Genomic DNA, 22,594 nt, shown 5'->3' on the forward strand with positions numbered 1-22,594 from the left:
ATAACATGAAATGTACCATGAGATCTCAGTCAGGCTCCTATTCCCCTTCAGTAATTTTACTGCATGCAAACATATAGGTGCAACTAAGTACACCAAATGGTTTTTCAATTCATTTAGTCTTATCTTACTTACCATATAGTCTTATGACAACCATTACTTTCACAGACAGCCTAATGAAAAGAGAGGGAGATGAGTAAGGAGTAAGGAAAGGAGAAGCTACTGAGATGAACCCAGACATACCTTCTCAGATCCATAGGACAGCTAAACAGAAGAGTGTGTGCTGTACACATACAGTTTTATTATTCCACCAGCCATAAAATGCATGTTAGATGGCTTTTATCTAGACTCCAGTGATAAGTCTGTTTACTTACATAGGACACCGTAACACGCAGTATGACGGCACCTTGGGGAAATTCCAGTGTCAAATAACAGAAATGAAAGCAGTTTGTTGTGTGAGCTGAAGGTGGTTGCTGCTTAAACAGACAGACCTGGAGCGCTGACAGCTGCAGGGAGGAAGGATTACACACAACGGCCAACACACACCACTTGGCAGCAGTGCAGTCACGGTCTTACTGTTTCCACTGAGCGCTTATTGGATTATTCTAATGCCCTGCTCAAGGGCACACCTATAGTATTTATCGAGGGACCAGTTTTCCATTTCCATCCCATTTTTTATTCAGGGCATGGACTTGAACCAATGACCTCTTAATCAAAAAGTTTCTTTAACCTTATAGCTACCACTACCATAGGGTAATTGATCTCTTGACAATGACACTGACTTGTACAGATACAATGGAGGATTTATTCAGTCATCTAAAGTTTGGGTGTATTCTCACATTTTCTACCCCAATCTTCACAAAGAATACAGTTTGAATAAAGCTTTCACAGCCTCAAAATACATGTACAACTCGCTTTTAGCTGCAATTAAGAATTTCACTTGTCCCCCCCCCAGCCCCAAATTCACTTTGAGAGTTCTAGTTTTAATTGTGCATAACAGAGACAAAAGGCAACTGGTCATTAGAAGTCAGCACAGCACAGTATTGAGCAGCAGCGCCCCCTGCCGGCGCAGCGGCTGTATTGCCGCTCTCAGTATTACGCATCAGATGATACAAGAGGCGGTTAGTAGCTACAGCAGCCTTCCTGTCAGCAGCACTGCCTCTCCTCAGATGTGGAAGGCAGTGTTTACAGCAATAAACTCCTTACACACAACGACCTACGACCATCAGACAAAATGGTGAGTCGATACACGAATACCTAAGCTGATGTGAATATATATTTACACGACTGTAGCAGGGGAAATGTGGGCTGTCAGTTACCTAACAACCTTCAACTAACATTAAGGGTTGCGGTTGGTCAGTGAGAGGTTCGGCAGGTCCAGCCTACCTCGTCAGGTGTCAGCTAACGTTAACATGGATGCCGGGGCATTATAATGTTATCTGTTACACGACATAGCTACGAGCTCTACAAAATATGTGGTTTGTGTGAAATGTGCGCAGCAGAACAGCTGACAACTCTGGGTTTTGGCCTCCGTTGGCCCGGTTAGCTAACATGATCTGCTGCTGTGACGTTCATAACAAATCCTCTAATGTGTTTGGTAATGTTCCCGCTGTAGGAAGACACCCACCCAGCCGGCATGTTATTACTGAATTAGTTATTACTTTATTAAGTGAATGGATGCAAGTTTGACCAGATATTCTATTATGCTCTTCACTGAACGCATTTAATTTAACATGCTAGAATCCTGTTAAATTAAATAACGTTAATGTTACGTCAGTATTGGTCCAGTGTCCTCACAACTGCTATTGGCAAGTAGCCTACACTTGGTTTTTCTGACAATATAGCATATTATAGTGTAAAGGCATCAGTGGTGGAAAGTAACTAAGTACATTTACTCAAGTAGCTTAAGTACAATTTTGAGGTAGCCTACCTTTCTGACAATATAGCCAACAACAGGTAAACCAGTAATTTTAGTTGTGTTGCATCAGACAATCGTTGTGTAATTTCACTGTAGGCCTATAGGCTTTACTACTATGACTTTCAGTGGTGGAAGAAGAGATCTTTTACTGAAGTAAAAGTAGCAATACAACAATGTAAAGATACTCCATTACAAGGAAAAGTCCTGCATTCAAAATCTTACTTAAGTAAAAGTACATAAGTATTGGCAGCAAAATGTACTTAGAGTATCAAAGTAAATGTACTCATTATGCAAACTGTCCCCACTTAGAGAGTTATATTTTTCATAAATTATTGGAATATTAATACTGATTTATTGACATACATGTACATGTAAGTAGCATTTTAAAGTTGTCAACGTGAAGCTAATCTTAACAATTTAGCTATACTTTTGGGTAGTCTAGTCTATAACAATGCTATTTTATAGTTATTTTATAAAGATGATCACTGTTTTAAATCTAAAATATTGATCTGAAAAGTAACTAGTAACTATAGCTGTGAAATAAATGTAAGTACAATATTTCCCTCTAAAATGTAGTGGAGTATAAGTACAAAGTAGCATAAAATGGAAATACTCAATTAAAGTACAAGTACCTCAAAATTGTACTTAAGTACAGTAGCTACTTGAGTAAATGTACTTAGTTACTTTCCACCACTGATGACTTTACACTATAATAGGCTATATTGTCAGAAAAACCAAGTATAGGCTACTTGCCAATAGCAGTTGTGAGGACACTGGACCAATACTGACCTAACATTATTATATTATTATTATTATATTATAGTGCAGAGATATGGTACGCCTAGTGGATATAAACACAGAGACGCATAATGATGAACAAAATCCATCTCTGCTGGTTGTAATGGGATGGATGCCCCTCTGCTAGGTGAACTTCACGGTGGACCAGATCCGTACCATCATGGACAAGAAGTCCAACATCAGGAACATGTCTGTGATCGCTCACGTTGACCATGGGAAGTCCACTTTGACCGACTCACTGGTGTCCAAGGCGGGGATCATTGCTTCAGCCCGGGCTGGAGAGACCCGCTTCACAGACACGCGCAAAGATGAGCAGGAGCGCTGCATCACCATCAAATCTACGTATGTGGTTGAATGAAGTGTGTTGTAGTCTAGTGCATCCCATTAAAGCTCTCAAATGTATCAGAAGCTCTCAGATGTATAGATCTGTTGTCTTGTATTATAGTCTTGTTGTCTTGTTGAATTACAGTAGAACATTGTTTATCTGGACCTAAAGAATGAAATATTGGAATTGAAATACTGCAACTTATTCTTTTTTTTTTAACTATATTTAACCAGTTGGAGTCTCATTGAGATTAAAAATCTCTTTTGCCTTTTTTGTGATTCTGACTTTCCACTTGACTGGTTGGTTTTGATGTCTGAGGTTCAGTTAAAGGTATCATATTATATGAATTCAAATTTTCCTCTGTTTATATACATATATGACCGAAGATGTTTAATCAAGATAGTGCTAAAATTTGAGTTTGAGCGGTTAAATTTAAAGGTATTTAAAGGCATTTGCATTGCAAAAATCCACCCTTTTTTACAGGGCGTTTCAGACTAACTCTAGTAAACACAGTAAAACTTGGACTTGGCTCCCATCCCCAGATAATTGCTGAAATCCTTCCAATCAGGCCACTTTGCAGCATTTTAACTGATACACCCACTGGAAAGCCTCCGCTCAGCAGGTTTACCTCATTTGAATCAGAGGAGCTGGTGTTGTCAGCCAATTAACTAAACTGCACTTAGCTGCAAAACATCATGGAGAACATTACACTTATCCAGAGCCACAGAGTTTGAAAACAGTATAATGAAAACGGAATAATAAGGACGTTACAAGTCCTACAATGAACTTATCCTCAAACTCTTCTGTCCCCTCTGTCGTTCAGGGCCATCTCCATGTACTATGAGCTTGGAGAAAATGACTTGCCGTTCATCAAGCAGTGTAAGGACGGCAGCGGCTTCCTCATCAACCTGATCGATTCTCCGGGTCACGTCGACTTCTCCTCCGAGGTCACCGCTGCCCTCAGGGTCACTGACGGAGCACTGGTGGTGGTCGACTGCGTCTCAGGTAATCTGGAAAACCTGGAATCTGTCAGGCTTCTCAGTGAGGACTGTGGGACCAATAGTAGGACCATTAACTAGCACCCTGTGGCAGCCTGTTTGGTTATGATCTGAAAGACAAAAGGTACTAAGTCAGCACTCCTGTGTCTGTGTCCCAATGTCAGTCTGTCTGTCTGTTTCTTTCTCTTCATGTTTTTCTCTTTTTCTCTGTCATGAGATTAAGAGATTAATGAAGGTTTAGTGGACACTGGACAGTCCAGAAGACAGATATGGGCAAAGAGGGAATAAAGGAGAGACTATACAGTATAATGACAGTTTATTACATGGAGTTGTTGAGTATTTAACTCTGATTGGACAGTGAACACATTCTGAGGTCTGTGAATTTTGTGAATAGCAGACCAGTGTTTCACATCTAATCATATCACTCCACAGTCAAGAAGTCTGGTCGATTTTGTTGATTTTAGTTTGTAATAAAATCATTTTAAATACATTTTTCGTGTCAAATGATTAATGCTTTTGGTAAGTAGCTGTGTAATAAATGCAAACCAGTTATTGTTGTGAAATAAGCCCTGACAGGGAGATTCAAGACCCCCATGTGAAGTGGAGAGAGCTCAGTGTACATCATCCCTGTGTTTGACCCACACACACACACACACCTCCATCATCTTCACACACACCCCCCGCCCCCCACCCCTGCCCCAGTCTCACCAGTTCCTCTGCTTTGGCAGGTGTGTGTGTGCAGACGGAGACGGTGCTGCGCCAGGCCATCGCTGAGCGCATCAAGCCGGTCCTGATGATGAACAAGATGGACCGGGCCCTGCTGGAGCTGCAGCTGGAGCCGGACGAGCTCTTCCAGACCTTCCAGCGCATCGTGGAGAACGTCAACGTCATCATCTCCACCTACGGAGAGGACGAGGGAGGACCCATGGGTAACATCATGGTGAGGCACATGCTCATACCACACAGGCGCACACATATACACTGAAAAAGACAATGGCTTGGAAATATTACTGCACATTCTGTGTTTTGCTTGCAGACAGCAGTGACTGCTATGAATACAGGCCTTTTTCTTTAGATCGACCCTGTTATTGGTACAGTTGGGTTTGGTTCTGGCCTCCATGGCTGGGCTTTCACCTTGAAGCAGTTTGCTGAGATGTATGTGGCGAAGTTTGCGGCTAAAGGCGACGCTCAGTTGGGGCCTACAGAAAGGTGTAAGAAGGTGGAAGACACGATGAAGAAACTGTGGGGAGACAGGTAAACACACATGCGCATCCACACAGAAACTGATCAGATTAGAGTTTAGATTAGACTTTATTTGCACACACTGAGAAATTGACACAATCGTTGAGCGCTCTGATGGGGTTGAAAGGTTGAAATCTTATTTTAAGTCCTCATCGAGACATTAAAGGCATGATACAATGTTATGATGGGGTTTTCAGCACGCACATATTGTAGAATTCCTCAACAGCAGGAAGTCACTGAATTAGGATAATGTAGGCTACATATAAATCTTATATTTGAGTGTCGTGGCGTTCTGCAATACTTTAAATGTTTCTCTCAGATATTTTGACCCAGCTGCCGGCAAGTTCACTAAGACTGCCACTGGTCCTGATGGCAAGAAGCTTCCTCGCACCTTCTCCCAGCTCGTCCTGGACCCCATCTTTAAGGTGAATGGAAATATAATACTATAGACCCTTAAATCTTCGATTTATGTGTTGACTAATTCAGGGATATGCCTATTAACTAATTGATTGTAATGTTCTCTGCCTCTGCTGCTCCCTCACTCTCCTCCTAGGTGTTTGACGCCATCATGAACTTCAAGAAGGAGGAGACGGCCAAGCTGATTGAGAAGCTGGACGTCAAACTGGACTCGGAGGACAAGGAGAAGGAGGGGAAGCCCCTGCTGAAGGCCGTGATGCGCCGCTGGCTGCCGGCCGGAGAGGCCCTGCTCCAGATGATCACCATCCACCTGCCTTCCCCCGTCACCGCGCAGAAGTACCGCTGTGAGCTGCTGTACGAAGGGCCGGGAGACGACGAGGCTGCCATTGGTCAGTACAACACACACACACACACACACACACACACACACACACACACACACACACACACACACACACACACACACACACACACACACACACACACACACACACACACACACACACACACACACACACACACACACACACACACACACACACCACCACCACCACCACCACCACCACCACCACGTATTCACTTGTTCCCAAGATAGCAATACTGAATATTAAAATCCGTATAATGCACAAAAACAAGTAGTTTTGTGCATGTTTTTTTTTAATTATACGGTTTCCCACCTTTTCTATTTGATGTTCTCTGACCCATTGGGAACCGATTTTTCCGCTGCCTTTTTATGTGGATTCCTGAATAATGAATATTAATCAAGGCCTGGAGATAACAAGGCTGCCTTGGGTTTGGACAACACACGCATATTCAGGCATACACTCATAACACACACACACTCAAACCACCACACCTTGACCACCTCAAGCTGGCACAACTGGACATTATTCAATAAAGAGCATTTTTATTATTATTACACTACCAGTCAAAGGTTTGGATACACTAGATTGAATGTTTTTCATTATCTTAAAGCCATTTTGATCTAAAGGCTTATGCTTAAACGGTTGAAATTTGTTTCTTAGACAAAGTGAAGTTGAGGCTTATGTATCAATTTCTTTCCAAAGCCTTTGCCTTTCCATCAAGACAAAGGGCAGCTACTTTAAAGAATCTAAAATATAAGGTAGTTTTGATTTGTTTAACACTTTTTTGGTCAATGCATAATTCCACTTGTGTTATTTCATAGTTTTGATGTCTTTACTATTACTTTAAAATGTGGAAAATAGTAAAAATAAAAACAAATGTGGTGTGTCCAAACGTTTGACTGGTAGTGTATGTGGTTTAGCAAAATAAACATTCTATTTCTAGGCCTTACTAGATTCAGAACTTTGTCTCTGCTCTCCTCTCAGGTATAAAGAACTGCGATCCCAAGGCTCCTCTGATGATGTATATTTCCAAGATGGTCCCTACCACTGACAAGGGGCGTTTCTATGCCTTCGGCCGCGTGTTCTCTGGCTGCGTGTCCACAGGCCTGAAGGTGCGCATCATGGGTCCAAACTTCACCCCTGGCAAGAAAGAGGACCTCTACATCAAACCCATCCAGAGGTGGGTGTGCCTGTGTGTGTGTGTGTGTGTGTGTGTGTGTGTGTGTGTGTGTGTGTGTGTGGAGTACCCATTCACAGAGGCCAGAGGTGTTAAAAGTCTTGGATGGACAATCAAAAAGGACGTGAGCTATCTTCTATGCGTGGTATTTTTGCTGGTGAACAGAATGTTTTAAATTCATGCTTCTCTTCTTGCTCTTTTGTTTTCATTTTTTTTTTGCCCACTTCCCATCTCCCCATCCTTCTCTCCTCTCTGTCCATCCAGGACTATTCTGATGATGGGACGGTATGTGGAGCCTATTGAGGACGTCCCATGTGGGAACATCGTGGGACTTGTTGGAGTAGACCAGTTCCTGGTTAAGACAGGGACCATTACCACCTATGAACAAGTAGAGTAGAGCATTTATCTTCTTCTAAAGCTTTGTGCAGGAGTGACTGTTGAAATGTTCTGGAACAAAATCTTGTGTTGAGTTACAAAAACATGCAGTGAACAGCACTTTTAACTCGCTAACTCTGGCTCTGTCTGCAGAGCCACAACATGAGGGTGATGAAGTTTAGCGTGAGCCCGGTGGTCAGGGTCGCTGTGGAGGCCAAGAACCCCGCCGACCTGCCCAAGCTGGTGGAGGGCCTGAAGCGCCTGGCCAAGTCCGACCCCATGGTACAGTGCATCATCGAGGAGTCCGGGGAGCACATCATCGCTGGAGCAGGAGAGCTGCACATGGAGATCTGCCTGAAAGACCTGGAGGAGGACCACGCCTGCATTCCACTGAAGGTGAGACAGGAAGACAAGAGGAGCAGACGATGGATGGAGTAAGGAGTGGGTAAAAATCCTGCAGTGAGGCTTAAGGGAGACAGATAAATCTCAGCTCTCAGCTCCAACTACGACTTGCGCCTATCCTTTCATGAAGATAAAATACAGAAAATGCACGTTTGATCCTCCGATCCTCACACTGTTGCATCACCATCCATGCTCTCAATTCTGACTCCCTTCTCCTTCGTCCCCTCCCAGAAATCGGACCCCGTCGTGTCCTACAGAGAGACAGTGACTGAGGAGTCAGACCGGATGTGTCTGTCCAAGTCCCCCAACAAGCACAATCGCCTGTTTATGAAGGCCCGTCCGTTCCCAGATGGCCTGGCCGAGGATATCGAGAAGGGGGACGTCACCGCTCGGCAGGAGCTCAAGACCCGCGCCCGTTACCTGGCCGAAAAGTACGAGTGGGACGTGACAGAGGCCAGGAAGATCTGGTGCTTCGGACCGGACGGGACCGGGCCCAACCTGCTGATGGACGTCACCAAGGGGGTTCAGTACCTCAGTGAGATCAAGGACAGTGTGGTGGCTGGTTTCCAGTGGGCAACTAAAGAGGTAGGTGTCATATTTAGTAAATTAATATCTCTCTGTGTTATCAGATGTGACATTTTTATGATATTGTACATTGTGTGGATAATCTTTACTTCCAATCCTGCAGGGCGCTCTGTGTGAGGAGAACATGCGCGCGATCCGCTACGACATCCACGATGTGACACTGCACGCCGACGCCATCCACCGCGGCGGAGGGCAGATCATTCCCACGGCGCGCAGGGTGCTGTACGCCTGCCAGCTCACCGCGCAGCCACGACTCATGGAGCCCGTCTACCTTGTGGAGATCCAGGTGTGCGGATGGGTTCTCAGTGTCATCATTCTGTCTGACAACTCTCTCTTTCCAGTTTATGTGTCTCACTGATGTGCCTCCTGTCCCTGCAGTGCTCAGAGCAGGCGGTCGGCGGGATCTACGGTGTGTTGAACAGGAGGCGAGGTCACGTGTTTGAGGAGTCCCAGGTGATCGGAACCCCCATGTTTGTGGTGAAAGCTTACCTGCCTGTCAACGAATCCTTTGGTGAGTGTGTGTCTCAGTCTATACTGGACGATGCCTTTTTTTCCAAGCTTTGACCTACCTCTTGCTCCTGTAGTTTCATAATAAATACAGTATTAATTAATTACACAGGACCATCAAATCTGATTTTCAATTCGTTCACCTCAATGTAAGTTTTTCAATGAGTAACCTGCACAAAACATTCAGAGACAATGTTGACACGACCTTTGAACGTAATTGCTTTTAGAATGAATAAGTCAATTCAAGATTAAATTGGATCTTAGAAATACCCATAAGTAAAAATCCACACCAATGTTTTTATTTAGAAATGCTGAACCTGACATTAAAAACCTCTTATTCAGCTTCACTACACACATTTGAAAAGGAGTGTGAGGCACACAAGTAAATAAATTATGGTAAACTGTCTGCAGTATTTCGCTTGCAGCACTCCACATTTAAGTATTAATGGATGTTTATAGTGGAAGGAACTTGTTCATGCACACTCAAAATTCCTGAGGTATTTGAAATTCATAGATTTTGCAAGATATTTAATCTATAATTTGAAAGATGATAGATGCAGAAACCTTAGTTCTGGTCTAAGTTGTATTTTCAGAGACTCAGATCTGGGTACGTAGGGTTAGAAATCCGATTTCTTTACCTTTGGTAGAAAAGGATGCTCCACCTCTAGGAATGTGTTGCTAGAGCTTCTCTTCCTTCATTCTCTGCAGGGTTCACAGCTGACCTGCGCAGTAACACAGGAGGCCAGGCCTTCCCCCAGTGTGTGTTTGATCACTGGCAGATTCTCCAGGGAGACCCCAGCGACACCGCCACCAAGCCCTCCCAGGTCGTTGCTGAAATTAGGAAGCGCAAAGGTCTGAAAGAGGGCATTCCTATCCTTGACAACTACTTGGACAAATTGTAAACACTGTCCCTGGAGTAAATACCAAATCAAGCTCTAAACCCCTACCCCTTGGGCACTTTAAAATACTTGCATAGGTTTAAGATATATTGCACAACTTGTACTTGTTCTGTCAAAAGTCAGAGGCAGAAACAATGCTCATGCTTCTTCTGTTATAGGCTAGCGGGAGCAAAGATGCGTATTTTCTCATTTCACAGCTACACTAAGTGCCTAGGGCGAGGGTTTTGGGGAACATTTGGAGTGAAGCAGTTGTATCATCAATTTCTTGTTTCTTCCTTTCCTCCCCATCATCCTTTTCCCCTCCTCCGCCAGGATGAGGCTGTACAGTGCACTGTGATACTGCTGCAATAATGCTTGTTTAAATGGGTCATGGCCAGATAAAACCATGGAAATCACAATAAAGTGTTATAGAACTCATACCTGGATTGGACATTTGTTCTTTGGATGTGATGAATAAAATGGATTCAACCCATAATAATTATAGGTTGAATTAAGGGAATTCTGTTTTCACTTGTCCCGCTTCAAGGTCAGCTGGTATAGATTCAGTATCCTGCTTAAGGACAGTTAAGCAGGATATGAAGGTTTGGAGCTGGGTCCTGCGGTTGTATAACAGTCTCTCTAACACTACCACCACTACCTCATACTACTCAATATGTAGAATCTGAAAAATGTATGTCTTGTCTTTCATCAAAAACAAGCAACACAATACTTTGTCACTCTTTAATCCATAGTTATTTCAAATTACATCAATAATGTTAATAAATGCAAGTTTAATATACAACCCTTAAGGTCTTTTCCACCTGTACATTTCAAAACGAGGCTGAAACATATCCAAAGAGGAGTTAGTGTGCATCCAAAGTTAGAACAACCAAATGTACATATGCAAGACCAAGAAGTGCAAGGTATAGGCAACTACCAGGCAGGGACATGATGCCACAGACTGTATGCAGTACTCCAAAATGTCTTATTTTGTCTTGTTTTTTGTTTTTTTAGATGAATCAATCAATCTTTTTCACAAGGTTACACTTCTGGAAGTATTACAGCTTATCTGTGTCCTTTCAAGTCATCTCCAGCCATACCCATTTATAAAAAGTTTGGTTCAAATCCGCCAAAAGAGTTCATTAATAAGCCTATGAAGTCCACGAGTCTATGGGAGTTAGAGCTGATGTGGAAATGGGTGAAATACTGGTCTGCACTGAACAGTGAGAAGGATCTTCTATAGGCAAATCTGAGTGGGGTTCAAATAATCTGTACATTCATACAATTGCGTCTCTCCTTTACTCGAATGCAGTGGAGTACAAGAAGAGGGATCATACAGCTAAAGTAAAATTCAGTGTCATGGTTTACGTCTTCAAATCCACAGCGCTGACATCAATACTGTGTTGCATTCTGAGAGGCTCCTCTCTCTGTCTCTCTCTCGGAGTCAGTTGCAGTCATATCACGTCCATTTAAGAGGCTTGCATCACTCAATAATCCTCAACATCAAGCTCCCCTCTCCACCCCGCTGTGGAAATAACACAATGGGATAAAGGAGGCCATTGAGAAAGAGAGAGGCAGCATCTCAAATGACAAGCTACACCCCATGTAGTGACCTACATCGCCTCACAGCTGTTTTTCTTCCCATGCGGCCAACAGTAGTGCACTATATGGAGAGGACAATAGGATGTTGTCTGACAGATTAGCCACAGTCTAACTGCTGAAATCTGGCCCCGAACTGAGCTCAGGTCATCACATCAGATGAAAGGTCAACGCGGGGTCAGAGGTGACTACGTGTAGAAGATGACCTCGGGGATCTGTCCGTCCTCCACAGAGGTGCCGTTGTTGTTGCCTGCTGCGTAGCAGAAGGTGAAACAGGTCTTTGTGCCGGTGGATGAGGACTCGTGCGTTACCTTTCGCATTCCTTTAGTGCCATAATGAGAGTCTGGACCCTGGAAGACAGACGGAGAAGAGGTTGAATACTTTCGCCGAAACACCACCACATACAGTAGTTGCAACCTGAAAACTATCCCATTAGATATTCTAACATTTACAGCAGGGGAAAACCAAAAACCACAACACTGTGCGCCATTTTACTAGACTGGAATGCACTAGACAGTGTAGTGTGTTGCTGCGTGGAATGTAGAAATGTTTTACATCACATTTATATCTGGTGTTATCATTTCCATCATGTAATGTACCTTAAGTGTAGCACAGGCAGTGTAGTTGACATTGGGTAGTATTTCCACTGGTTCTTTGAACATGACTCTGAAGGTGTTGGCCGACCCGTCACAACTGAAGCCCGTATCGTTCTGGCCCAGCACCGTGTTGCTGTCCGTGTGGATTATCTGCAGGAAGAAAGGGGAGACACAAACATCCCAAATACATCAAACACATGCCTACTTACAGTGCGACCAGACAAAAAGTTTCTGACGGTTAGGAACAATGTTGTATTTGGTATTGGGACGTGGTTGGGACCATACCTGTATATTGACTTGGTAGTCTGTTGGTCCGTGTATGGACCCGTAGAGGCCGAACCCAACCACAAATATCCTTCTGTTTACCGAGAACCTGAGAGGAAAACCAGAAAAGGAATGTGTCGAGAAAAGAAAGGACATGGTAAGTCAACTATGCTTAGCTGAGTACAGGGGTATGCATATTATGATGTTAATCGATTGCGGCTTCCTAACGCACCGAATGCGGTCGCTTGTCCCGCTGTAGCCCCAGCGGCTCTCCACCTGTCCAAAACGTGTGATGCTGCACTCCTTCCCGCGGAGGCAGCAGCGCGGCCGGTCGATGAACTCCACACGTGGCTTTGGGTTGACGGTGAAGTGGAGGAACAGACTCACCACCTCTCTGTCAGTCAGAATACTGGACTGGGCTGGACCTGAGGGCACAGAAACACGACCCAAAGACAGATCAGAGTCTGAGGCGTAGAGTGTTTGTGAGAGAGGAGAAAATTAGGGAAAGAGGGAGAAGCAGGAGGGACAGAGGAACCAGAGTGTTCTGTCATGTTTTACTGTGTTCCTGTTTACCTGCAGCAAACTCCTCGATGGTCATGAGAGGGAAGCGGATGAGTGTGAGGGCCTTGCCCAGGACTCTGCGTTTATTCTCTGGTGTAGGCTGCAGCTGCTGCCTGTGCGCCTCCGCCTCTGCCCAACGCACCGCTGCCCCAAACAAGCGTACCTCCCTCACCCCAAGAGTATCCCTCTCCAGCACTGCCACCAATGTATCTGAGGGAGGGAGAGATAAAAAGCAACGGTCAGTTAGGCAGTAATTTGTGTAATATATGTAATATAAACACACAAATAACCTTAAATGTCCTTAAAATGGCATAATTCAGGATGAATTAGGCCTACATTACCCAGATCTATGTCTGTGAAGCCTTCGGCAGCAAGAGCGTCCCCAGTGTTCTTGTCAATGTTTTCTAGACACAGGCTGGCCAGCTGAGGCTCATCAAACAACCGAGCCTGAAACAAAGAATACACCACAGTTTAAGGAGTGCATTAGTCAAGCAAATACATTTGAGTATCTCTGTTCTTTGAGAATAACCTGTGAGGGTTAACAGTTGAGCTGCTGACAACTGCACTTTCTAAATTATAATTATGCATTTTTTCACTAAATGGAAAGGTATTTCAGAAGGCTTCATCCACAATTTTTAAAATGGTACAGTACTGAATCCCTGGCTGACAAATCAAGTGGCAGATAAGATGCTTTTGACAGAGGTTGAAAATGAAATTCTGTTGAAAAAGTTGTGTCCAAATGCATCACAATTTTTTGACCAAATTGTGCAGCCCCAGTTATCAGTCAAGAGTTGAGGGAGGCTGACCTGTGTAAGCAGCATGAAGGCGTTGTCCGCTCTCAGGTTCTTCTTGAGGAACTCCACGCAGTGAGCCTCCAGTGCTGGAACTGCGTACTTCTTAGCTGTATAGAGTGTGGTCATCACTGTCTCAGGTCCTATCTGGACCTCATCAGAGTACAGAAACCTGGAGGCAGGGTCAACAAATAATATAAGACATTACAATTATTGCATTCATTATTGCATACAGCCTTCAAACATTCTTGGCTTACTCATAATCACTTGGTGAATGCTTTGCCATGAGATTTAATATCGCATTACCTATCTGAGCTTCATCTTGGCTGCAAATTCCTATTCCTTCCCCAATACTCAAATGTATAGGACCATAATAGAACAATTCAACTTTGGCTAAAGACTGCAGAGCATCAGACAGAAGTTTAAATGGACACGTCCAGTAGAAAGACACACTCTCTCTCTCCCTCCCTTTCTCTCTCACACTCGCTCGCTCTCTCTCACTCACACACACACACACACACACACACACAATGATCCTGCTTACTTCAGCAGGGCCAGAAACGCAGCAGGTTCTACATCTGGCAGCTCTATTTCCGTGGAAGTCGTCGCCATCCCACCGTTGAACATGGCATCAAACACTGCGCTCCCCACAGCCAGAACAAACCTGACAAGTGAGCAGCAAACAACAAAGAACACGAATGAAGTTACAGTGTTTGCTTTACAGATAGGCCCTACACGTCTTATTTGTTCTTAATATTTACAGTTAACACGCCTACCTGTGTGCGGGTATCCTCTGGACCCCCATTCCTTTGCCCACTAAAAAATGAACATCACTGAGCACTTCGTTGTTGAAGAGAAAAGCAAACCTCTCCTTGACGGTGCTTTTTGTTGCCTGCCAGTTATAAACCGGCTCTCGGTACACCAGCACAGACGCAGCTGCCGGAGTGGCTGAAAACGAGGAATGGGTGGCCGGTACTGCCGCCGGTTGTGCGTTTGATGCCGCGGTAGCTGACATGTTGGACGCCGCGGTGGCCATGGCTCCGGCGGCCGCCCCTACCGCAGCGGCTCCGGCCGCTGGCTGCTGGAGAGAGTTCTGCGCAGTCGGGGGAGCTCCGGCCGAAACGCCGTTGCTTTCGCCCCCGCCAGGCCCCAACTGCGGGTTGGGACGCCTCGCCGCTCCCTGCGCTCCCCCGGCCGAACCGACGGCTCCACCGTTGGACGTTGGCATGGAAAAAACGCTGTTACTGGGCTGACTGTTCCCTAAAGGGCCCGGGCCGGACAAATTAAGGCAAGGAGGCCTGCCGCTGTTGTCTCCAGCAGCCATCTTGAATCTGACAGCTCGAGGGGGCGGTGACGTAGGCGTAAACAAAACACTTCTTCGTTTTGTGGATTTCTGGTAGTCTCGACACTCTTATGTGCCTACTGCTGCCGCCAAACTCCTCCCCTGCCTCATCCCAGACCTGCGCCCTCAGGTGCACTGCATATCCCCCACCCTATGGACTGCACTGTGGACAGATCTGTTGCTTAACATCACCTTTTCTTTATTTCTGGAGAAAAATAGCATATTTAAATAGCCTAATGTATTAATTTAGGATCATTGATGTCTGAATTCTTTCTCCTAAACCCCCATGAGAAGCAATAAAGAGACGCACATGAGACCATAGCCTACATATGCATTAATTGTGAGAAGTGACTCGAGACAAATAAGAAAAGCATGATATTTGATTTGTAGATGGCTACACTCAAAGATTGCTGATAGATTTCTGAGATGTTTCTCCTTAATGGCCCAAGAGAGACTTAATATAAAATGAGCATATTAAGACATGTGAGGAAAATAAATTAAACAGCTAAGTAAGATGTATGATATACCAGAGTGAGACAATCCAAGGGTTGTTTCTCAGGAGCAGAATTTCAGAAGTATGAAAAAATGGTTAAAATCTCACACAGGTCTTAATTAAAACTCATTTATGTCTAGAAGAAGTAAATGAGAGGAAGATGGGCTATCTCCACTTTCCACAATTACCACGCAGTCCATCTTGATGTCTTCCAAGCTGAGCCACTTATCAAACCACAGCTAATCCTTTGCATCTTTGAAGTTGAGTCTCAGTCAGCTCCTGCAACAAATAATTATCCATTGTTCAACAGCGAAATGTCCATCTTCTCTAAAAGGCAAACATAGTACATTTCTTAACAGTGCACTTAAAATCAGTGCTTCTCAACTATGAACTCAAAAAGTCTGGCATTATGTTTTTTTATAGCCAAGATTCTTCATTTGAATGGATATTTCATTGCATTCCAGAGGTAATCAGTATAACTAAAAGCTTTTGTCTTTTACTGAACGTTGCAACTGCAGTACAATCCATCCGCTGAGCTGTGAAAGACCTGATGCATGTGCACCAATATCAAATGTGTTTATTTCAGAGTTGTTGTTGTTGTTGTTGTTTTTTAACAATCATTATCAGCCATGTAACCAATAAAGATAATAAAATCAAATAACTAAAATAGCTAAAAACAACACAACGGACCATATTGTCAAGCAGGATTAATGTTTCTTCACCCTGTGGCCTGTTGGCAGCATTTACAGTGTTGACTGCCTGATGCCCATTAATGGAAACAACATGCTGTCCATTCTTAATTAAACCAGGCAGCAACACCATGTGAGTTGTGGCCAAAGGAAAACTAGTGGCCTTAATCATGACTCCTTCAACTGGTGCAGTGAAGCTTCCTCGAGATCAAGATCAAGAGTGTGTTGTGAATTATTTTGTTTGAGCATGGGCTAACACAAAAGCAAAGCTGCATGGAGAAAAATAGTTCATTAAGAGTTGTAATCTACCTATCACTGGGCTGTAGGCTTTGCCAATATTTAAGATGATGTGTTGTATGGTGATGTCTATAATGGAGGGTCCAGTGTATCCTTCACAAGTTTCTAAAAGCCACCTTCCTTCCTGTAAAAACAAATCATCCAAATCATTGTGATAAGTGTGCTGTGGAGAGATAAGGCAAATATTAGGCTACTCTGTATTAAAGATAAAAGTGCAATTTTAAGCTATTGCTGCACATATCTATTATTCCAATGTTTATCATGAACCAGCAAATGAAGTGGTCTCTTTTTTCATTTTAGAGTCTGATCTAAGCTAGGTGCTATATCACCTTTATCACTCTTCAGCTCCTCCACCTGGCGTTCAGGGAGAAATGACTTGGGTTTCAGGGCCACAAGCTATAAATATGAAATATCTAGTGCCTGAACAGTGGATGATATTTAGACATTTTTTATGCTTTACTCAAAGTATCCAAGTTTCATGTGTATGTTCCATGCAACTCTTCATACCTGGATTCTCTGTCTTGAGGTCTTGAACTTGGCCCTACCCTTGTAATCTGGCTGCCAGTGCTTCTATAGCGCTGACTGTGTCTGTTTTATGACGTTTTTCTCTGCAGTCGGAGCAATTCACTTTTTCAATACAAGTTTAATGTCTGGCTGGCAGTCCTGTTTGGACTCAGAGTCTCCCTGTTTTTTTTATCTTCTTCATATATCCTCTTGCACCATCTTTCCTTTCATCCTGAGCCTTTGCTGAAGCCAGACAGAGGCACAGCAGGAATACAGCGCTTGTGGGATTCATTTTTTGATCGTTCTCATTCCTCAGAAGAGCTGAGCCTCTTCCTCCACCTTTTATGTGTCCTCCTTTCTGTGTCAGTTTGGCAAGTGTTTGATACCAAGATAAGTTCAAGTTACTCATTCCCTCTGCGTGCCCTATGTGGGAAAACCCAAGATGTTATTTTTACACAGTAAATGTGGGACACTGGTGGATTCAATCCTTTGTTCAGGACGACTGATCCTATTAAAGAGTAATTAGGCTACAACATACCATTTAGCATAATTAGATAGAGCACAATTCAATAAAAAAAGGTGATCAGAGACAAATAAATCATTTGTTTATAGACTTGTTTATGAGTAAGCCCTGTTATAGAATGCATAAGAATAAAAGCTAAAAAACAAACAAACAAAAGAAACAACAACAACAGCAGATAAAACAATAATGCCAATTGTAGTTTGCCAATTGCCAATTGCTTTTTAAAACTAAAAACAATGGATGAATTTACTACATATTGATTCGTTCGGGGGCTTATGAGGCCACAGTTTCTCACACGATGCTCATTATACCGGTGAGTATGATATGATTCAGCCCCATCCCATCTCCTCCGTTCATCCGCGAGCCCCTGTGCCTGCTTCTCATCAACCGTGACGTCAGGCGGCGCGGGGAGCTGTCCTCGCGGAGGTGCTGCTGCTGAAACAAGATGGCTGTGCGCACAGGAGGAGCGGAGGAGAGCTGAAGCAGTGCAGAGAAGGAGGACGGGGGGGGATTCACTGAGTCTTGTCCTGGATAAAGGAGGAGCAACAGCTGCAAAAGAGAGAGACGGGCACTTGTGAAATGGTGCTGGTTTAGTTTCTGTTACCGTTAGGGTAACAGTATTGCGGGTTTTGAACCTCGGCTGCCCAAGAGAAGAGAGGTAGGAGGGAAACCGGACCGACCAAACAAATCACGGAGGAGCCAGGCAGGCACTCAGCAGAGGACAGCCGGGGACGCTCACACCACTATCAGAGATGTCCCTGCTATGTGTGGGAGGTAAGACAGACACACGGGGGGCTGAAACACGCTGCTTGGATCTTATTGAACCAGTCGTTATTGCACCAGTTGTCTAATAGAGCCTGTGGGGTATCTGCTCAGTAGAAAAGTCTAGCCTGAACAGCGGACGGTTTGTGCTGAATAGTCATTAAATCACAAGGCAGCGCGTCCTAACGGAAAGATAACACGTTTGGTTGCTTACTGGAGGGTGCCACAGGGAGACCTGAATGGCTGACACCGCTGCTGAATGGACTATTTTGGGGATGTTTTATTCAATGTATGACCTTAAGTAAAGCTGCCTCGCATGGATGCTTTGTTTACCAGCAAAAGACACCATGAGATAAAATAGCCCTCATAGCCCGGTCGTGACTGAAAGCGCCAAAGAGCTAACACGCTCCGGAGTTCCCCATGTATGTCTACATGGATGAGAGCCGTCATTCCCTCCGCTAGTACTGTATTGGCATTGCTGTGTGTCATCCACTCTGTTCATTCATGCGTGGGCGGTCGGTGGTGGAGGAGGAGGAGGAGGAGGAGGGTGAGGGGGTGGAGGAGGAAGCCCCTGCCGCTGCCGCACCGCTGCCGCGGTAGACTCCGCCGCTCTGCTGTAGTCGTGAGGGAATACTCGGGGGCGGCTGGGGGTGTGCACGGCGCGTCACGGCCCTCTCCGTCTGTTTCCCTGAAGCGATGCGTCACCTCCCCATACCCCGCTCTGAGAAAGCACCTGATGCTGACATTGTTCCCTCTGGATGTGATGATGAATAAGCATCTGTTGTGATTACTTTAGTTATAATCCACCCCTGCCTAATTTATCTCCCAGTAGTAGGGGAAATTGGGGTGCTGACTACCTACCCTGAGCTGAGGGAAGGACCCTAAAGTGTCTGGGCTGAAATGTCTTTTGTGGTCCTGCTCAAGTGTATATTTCTAGATATTGTATTTCAATGCTCTGGTTCTGAAACAGGGTTTGGTTGAAATCTGCATAACTACAACCAAATGAAACTTCCTCAAAAATACGATACAGCAACTGTTGTGTTGTGTTACCTGAGACAAAGAGGAATAAAAATTGTCTAGGTTTTTCCTGTACTGACTAAAACAAAATGATCCTCCCGTGGCAGATTTTGAACACAGTATGGACAGTTGATTAGCTCTATCGTGGTCGTACCCAAAACCCATAAGTACAATCAGGGATGTGTCTGATAAATGATCAGTAAATGACTGTGTGGAGGTGTGGTTTGAGTTGTGGACGGTGAGACATAGGCTAGATGTTTGTCATAGGTGGATTAATGGTGGTATGGGGACAATAAGAAAGTGGAGGGGGGCCCTGAGTCACCTCCTGCGCAGAGGGCCCATAATTCCTAGCTACGCCCCCACCCACACCTCCACCCCTACCCTCCCGTTCCAGGTCCACCCACTCACTGTCCCTACCGAGCTGGTCCCAGACGTCATTAGGATCTGAAAGTTATTCATTCATAAACACTGGCTGTGGATGTCAATGTCGTAGTCTACGAGACTTGGCAGAGAGCCCTGTTTCTGTTCCTGTTACATCATTCATGCTTACCTGACTGGTGCTATTTCTGGCCCCCACAGTCCTTGTACCTCTTCAATAGGCTGCATTCTTTGTAGCATCTGTCGACAAAGCAGAATTCAGAGAGAAAGACAGATGGGTCCTGAGAAGTTTTTTTTTTTGCCTGCAGATATTCTACGTACTTTCAAGTCCAATTTTCTACCTGTCTTGATTTGGACACTAAATGAGTCAGCGCAGTGTCTCTGTCATCAATTGCACAGACTACTGCAGATCCCCGTGTACATATGATCCCTTAGAATAAGGCGCTGTCTGCTTGAATCATGTCAACCCTCCTTTTGTCCTTGGATGGCTGATCCAAGCTCACCCGCTCCCTATTTCACATTCTGACAGTTCAAGTTGAAAGATTTGCTTGATTCCCTGTGAGTCTCTGTTCTCTGGGAAATCCTCTTAGTTCCTTTAAGTCGGAGTCTGCTGTGCTAGTGGTGCATCCTAAAAATGAGGTTTCTACGAGGAAAACTGGGGCTATGAGCTGTAAAGCAAGATGTACTGTGTTCTGTAACACAGTACATGCATCCTCAGTATATAGGCTATACATCCTCTGATCATGAAAAACAGTTTGATTTGGAAAGTCCTTTAAGTCAAGATGGGAAATCAGATGCTGATATAAATTTATGGATCTGGTCTGGTTTTCTGAATCTAGGCTACTTGCCTGTAGCCTACATTTCAGCGGATTGATTCTATGTTATAGCCCCTCACAGGCTTGTTGTTTATGAGTTGTGTATGTGGGCGCTTATGTGTATGCATGATTGTGTGAGTGCTTGCGTGTGTGTGTGTGTGTGTGGCAGGGGGTTGCCTGTGCGCTTACATGCATACAAATGCGACTCTTAATATTCTTTGGGGGTTGGGGATGTTTCTCATCGTAATTTACTCCATCAGAGAGATTTATGATTGTGCTCTATTATTAAGCTTTCTGCCGTCTGAAATCCATTTTTTTTATTGATCCTCCTCATGTACTGATATATTTCCAGGACTGTTTTAGTCCTGTGAGTAAAACACAAAGAACCATGCTCTGTTTTTGTCTGCCTGAACAATCTAAAGAACGGCTGGAAACATAGCTTGGTTTTATTATCTATTGAAATACTGTATTTTGTTTTCTGGTCACATTTACAGTGGGGCAATGGCTTTCAGCTACATCTGTTTTAAAAAAGGAACTGGGCATTAGACAGATGTAGAGCCACTGCTAGGGCAAAATTGCGGTGTGTGAATCTGTGTGTGTGTTTTGAGTGCGGTGGTCTGAATGGCAGCAGGGAATCTTTTCTTTTCTTCTTTTTTTATCCTAGCTGCAGGCGGATGTGAGTGAGTCACTGCAGGTGAGTGTGTGTATTATTGTCTCTGCTGCTGTGACTGCTTAGCACTGTACCTGCAGATTCAGCCTGTGTTTGTGTGTTACATGAAAGAGAGATGAGGAGCGAGAGAGTGAAAGAGAAAGGAAGAAAAGTATCTTGCTGACTCAGGGTAATTTCAACTAATTTGCAACTTTTCTTCTTTTGGTCGTTACTATAGTGACTGGTTCTAGTGTGGACGATCTGTGTAGAGTATTATGGGATGAGCAGTTGAAAGTTGCTGAATATTAAAGTTCATGTTGCGTTGCTCAAGGGCGGTATGGGGTGGTTTGTTTTACATTTTTTTATGAATACATTATCAGATCTTTGTGTGTGTTCATACAATGTACTAGCCTGTGTGTTGCAGTGTGGGGACATTGTGGAGTGTGTGTGTGTGTGTGTGTGTGTGTGTGTGTTGGGGGGCAGGTAGTGGAGCATTAAAAATGTATGTGTGAGTTACGTCAAAGCTGTTAAAAAAGGTACTGCAGCAAGAAAGACTGGGCTTTAACCTTACTTAGAAAACTAGAAAAAAAGGTCACATGTCCTATTTGATAATCGTGGAAATTATCCTATCCAATGTTTTAATTAAATAAAGGAGTTCCTGAAAAAAGCAGATGTAGCTAAACCCTGACTAGTGGATGTGTTTAATGTCATAAAATTCTGAGTAATGAAACTGTAAAAATAATAATACTAACATATACTTGCCATTGATCTGTTTAATCAGTGCTAGATGGTATCCTTTTACTTGTATGTAGCGATAACATACTTCCTGTTTCTCTGTGATAAGTCACAGTTGCTTTCTGCATTCCATAGAGCCAGCCTGTCCGCTACCCAGCATGCCACAGTGATCTTACACTGTGGGACCGTGGCCAATGTTTCACCTGCGCTGTGTGTTTCTGTGCAGTTTTGCCACCACATACAGAGCCAACAGGTCTGGACCTTATGGCACAGATCTGCACAGTTGCAGGTTCAATTTCCTGACTCAGCTGTCATGTATTATGTGACAATGCATGGTATACCCTCCGTTATTATCAAGTCCCTATCCAAGTCTTAGTAGCATCCAAGGACATAAATGTATTATAATTCTCATTCTCCACAATATTTTCAATCTCTACTATTTTGCTTAAGTATAGATTTGATCAAAATGTACTTTCCACAGACCTCTATCATATGAGCATCCTCTCATAATCTGTTCTCAGTATAAAAGCCAAAAACGGAGGACGCAAGAACATTTAGAAATGAAGCAGATGGTGTTCCTGTGTGTGACTTTGTA

General features: G+C 44.0%; 3 protein-coding genes across 3 annotated transcripts in view; 2 read left to right on the plus strand and 1 right to left on the minus strand.

Moving 5' to 3' along the window:
• The first annotated feature begins 1,127 nt into the window (after positions 1–1,127).
• On the plus strand, positions 1,128–10,413 carry LOC139650178 (elongation factor 2b). The gene is made up of 14 exons (XM_071526757.1): positions 1,128–1,234; positions 2,841–3,055; positions 3,862–4,043; positions 4,765–4,976; positions 5,112–5,290; positions 5,598–5,703; positions 5,832–6,084; positions 7,045–7,240; positions 7,502–7,625; positions 7,766–8,008; positions 8,246–8,599; positions 8,703–8,885; positions 8,978–9,110; positions 9,815–10,413. The coding sequence occupies exons 1-14, from the start codon at positions 1,232–1,234 to the stop codon at positions 10,006–10,008; spliced, it is 2,577 nt and encodes an 858-aa protein (XP_071382858.1). The 5' UTR covers positions 1,128–1,231; the 3' UTR covers positions 10,009–10,413.
• A 310-nt stretch (positions 10,414–10,723) lies between these two features.
• On the minus strand, positions 10,724–15,119 carry LOC139650388 (BTB/POZ domain-containing protein 2-like). The gene is made up of 9 exons (XM_071527043.1): positions 14,572–15,119; positions 14,340–14,459; positions 13,811–13,967; positions 13,346–13,451; positions 13,017–13,214; positions 12,676–12,868; positions 12,465–12,552; positions 12,183–12,329; positions 10,724–11,933 (listed from the first exon to the last, which is right to left on the minus strand). Exons 1-9 carry the CDS (start codon positions 15,117–15,119, stop codon positions 11,772–11,774), a joined length of 1,719 nt encoding a protein of 572 aa, XP_071383144.1. The 3' UTR covers positions 10,724–11,771.
• A 3,276-nt stretch (positions 15,120–18,395) lies between these two features.
• Positions 18,396–22,594, plus strand: part of LOC139650196 (protein unc-13 homolog A-like) — a 29,497-nt gene continuing 25,298 nt past the window's right edge. The window contains exon 1 of the mRNA XM_071526781.1: positions 18,396–18,417. Within this exon, the coding sequence (XP_071382882.1) occupies positions 18,396–18,417 (22 nt within the window). The remainder of the gene's footprint in view (positions 18,418–22,594) is intronic.

This window comes from Centroberyx affinis, unplaced genomic scaffold (assembly GCF_046629955.1).
Source record: "Centroberyx affinis isolate AG114_WGS23_722 - 3 ecotype Tasmania unplaced genomic scaffold, CSIRO-AGI_Caff_v1 ptg000112l_1, whole genome shotgun sequence".
Taxonomy (NCBI): domain Eukaryota; kingdom Metazoa; phylum Chordata; class Actinopteri; order Beryciformes; family Berycidae; genus Centroberyx; species Centroberyx affinis.

What these genes read in the sequence shown, in the direction of transcription:
- LOC139650178 (XM_071526757.1), top strand. An exon ending in CCATTACCACCTATGAACAA is followed by an intron (nt 7,626 to 7,765) that starts GTAGAGTAGAGC and finishes CTCTGTCTGCAG; the next exon opens with AGCCACAACATGAGGGTGAT. An exon ending in TCTACCTTGTGGAGATCCAG is followed by an intron (nt 8,886 to 8,977) that starts GTGTGCGGATGG and finishes CTGTCCCTGCAG; the next exon opens with TGCTCAGAGCAGGCGGTCGG.
- LOC139650388 (XM_071527043.1), bottom strand. Translation starts at nt 15,119, where the DNA reads ATGGCTGCTGGAGACAACAGCGGCAGGCCTCCTTGCCTTAATTTGTCC. An exon ending in GCGTTTCTGGCCCTGCTGAA is followed by an intron (nt 13,968 to 14,339) that starts GTAAGCAGGATC and finishes CCCTGCCTCCAG; the next exon opens with GTTTCTGTACTCTGATGAGG. An exon ending in GGGACAAGCGACCGCATTCG is followed by an intron (nt 12,553 to 12,675) that starts GTGCGTTAGGAA and finishes TTTTCCTCTCAG; the next exon opens with GTTCTCGGTAAACAGAAGGA.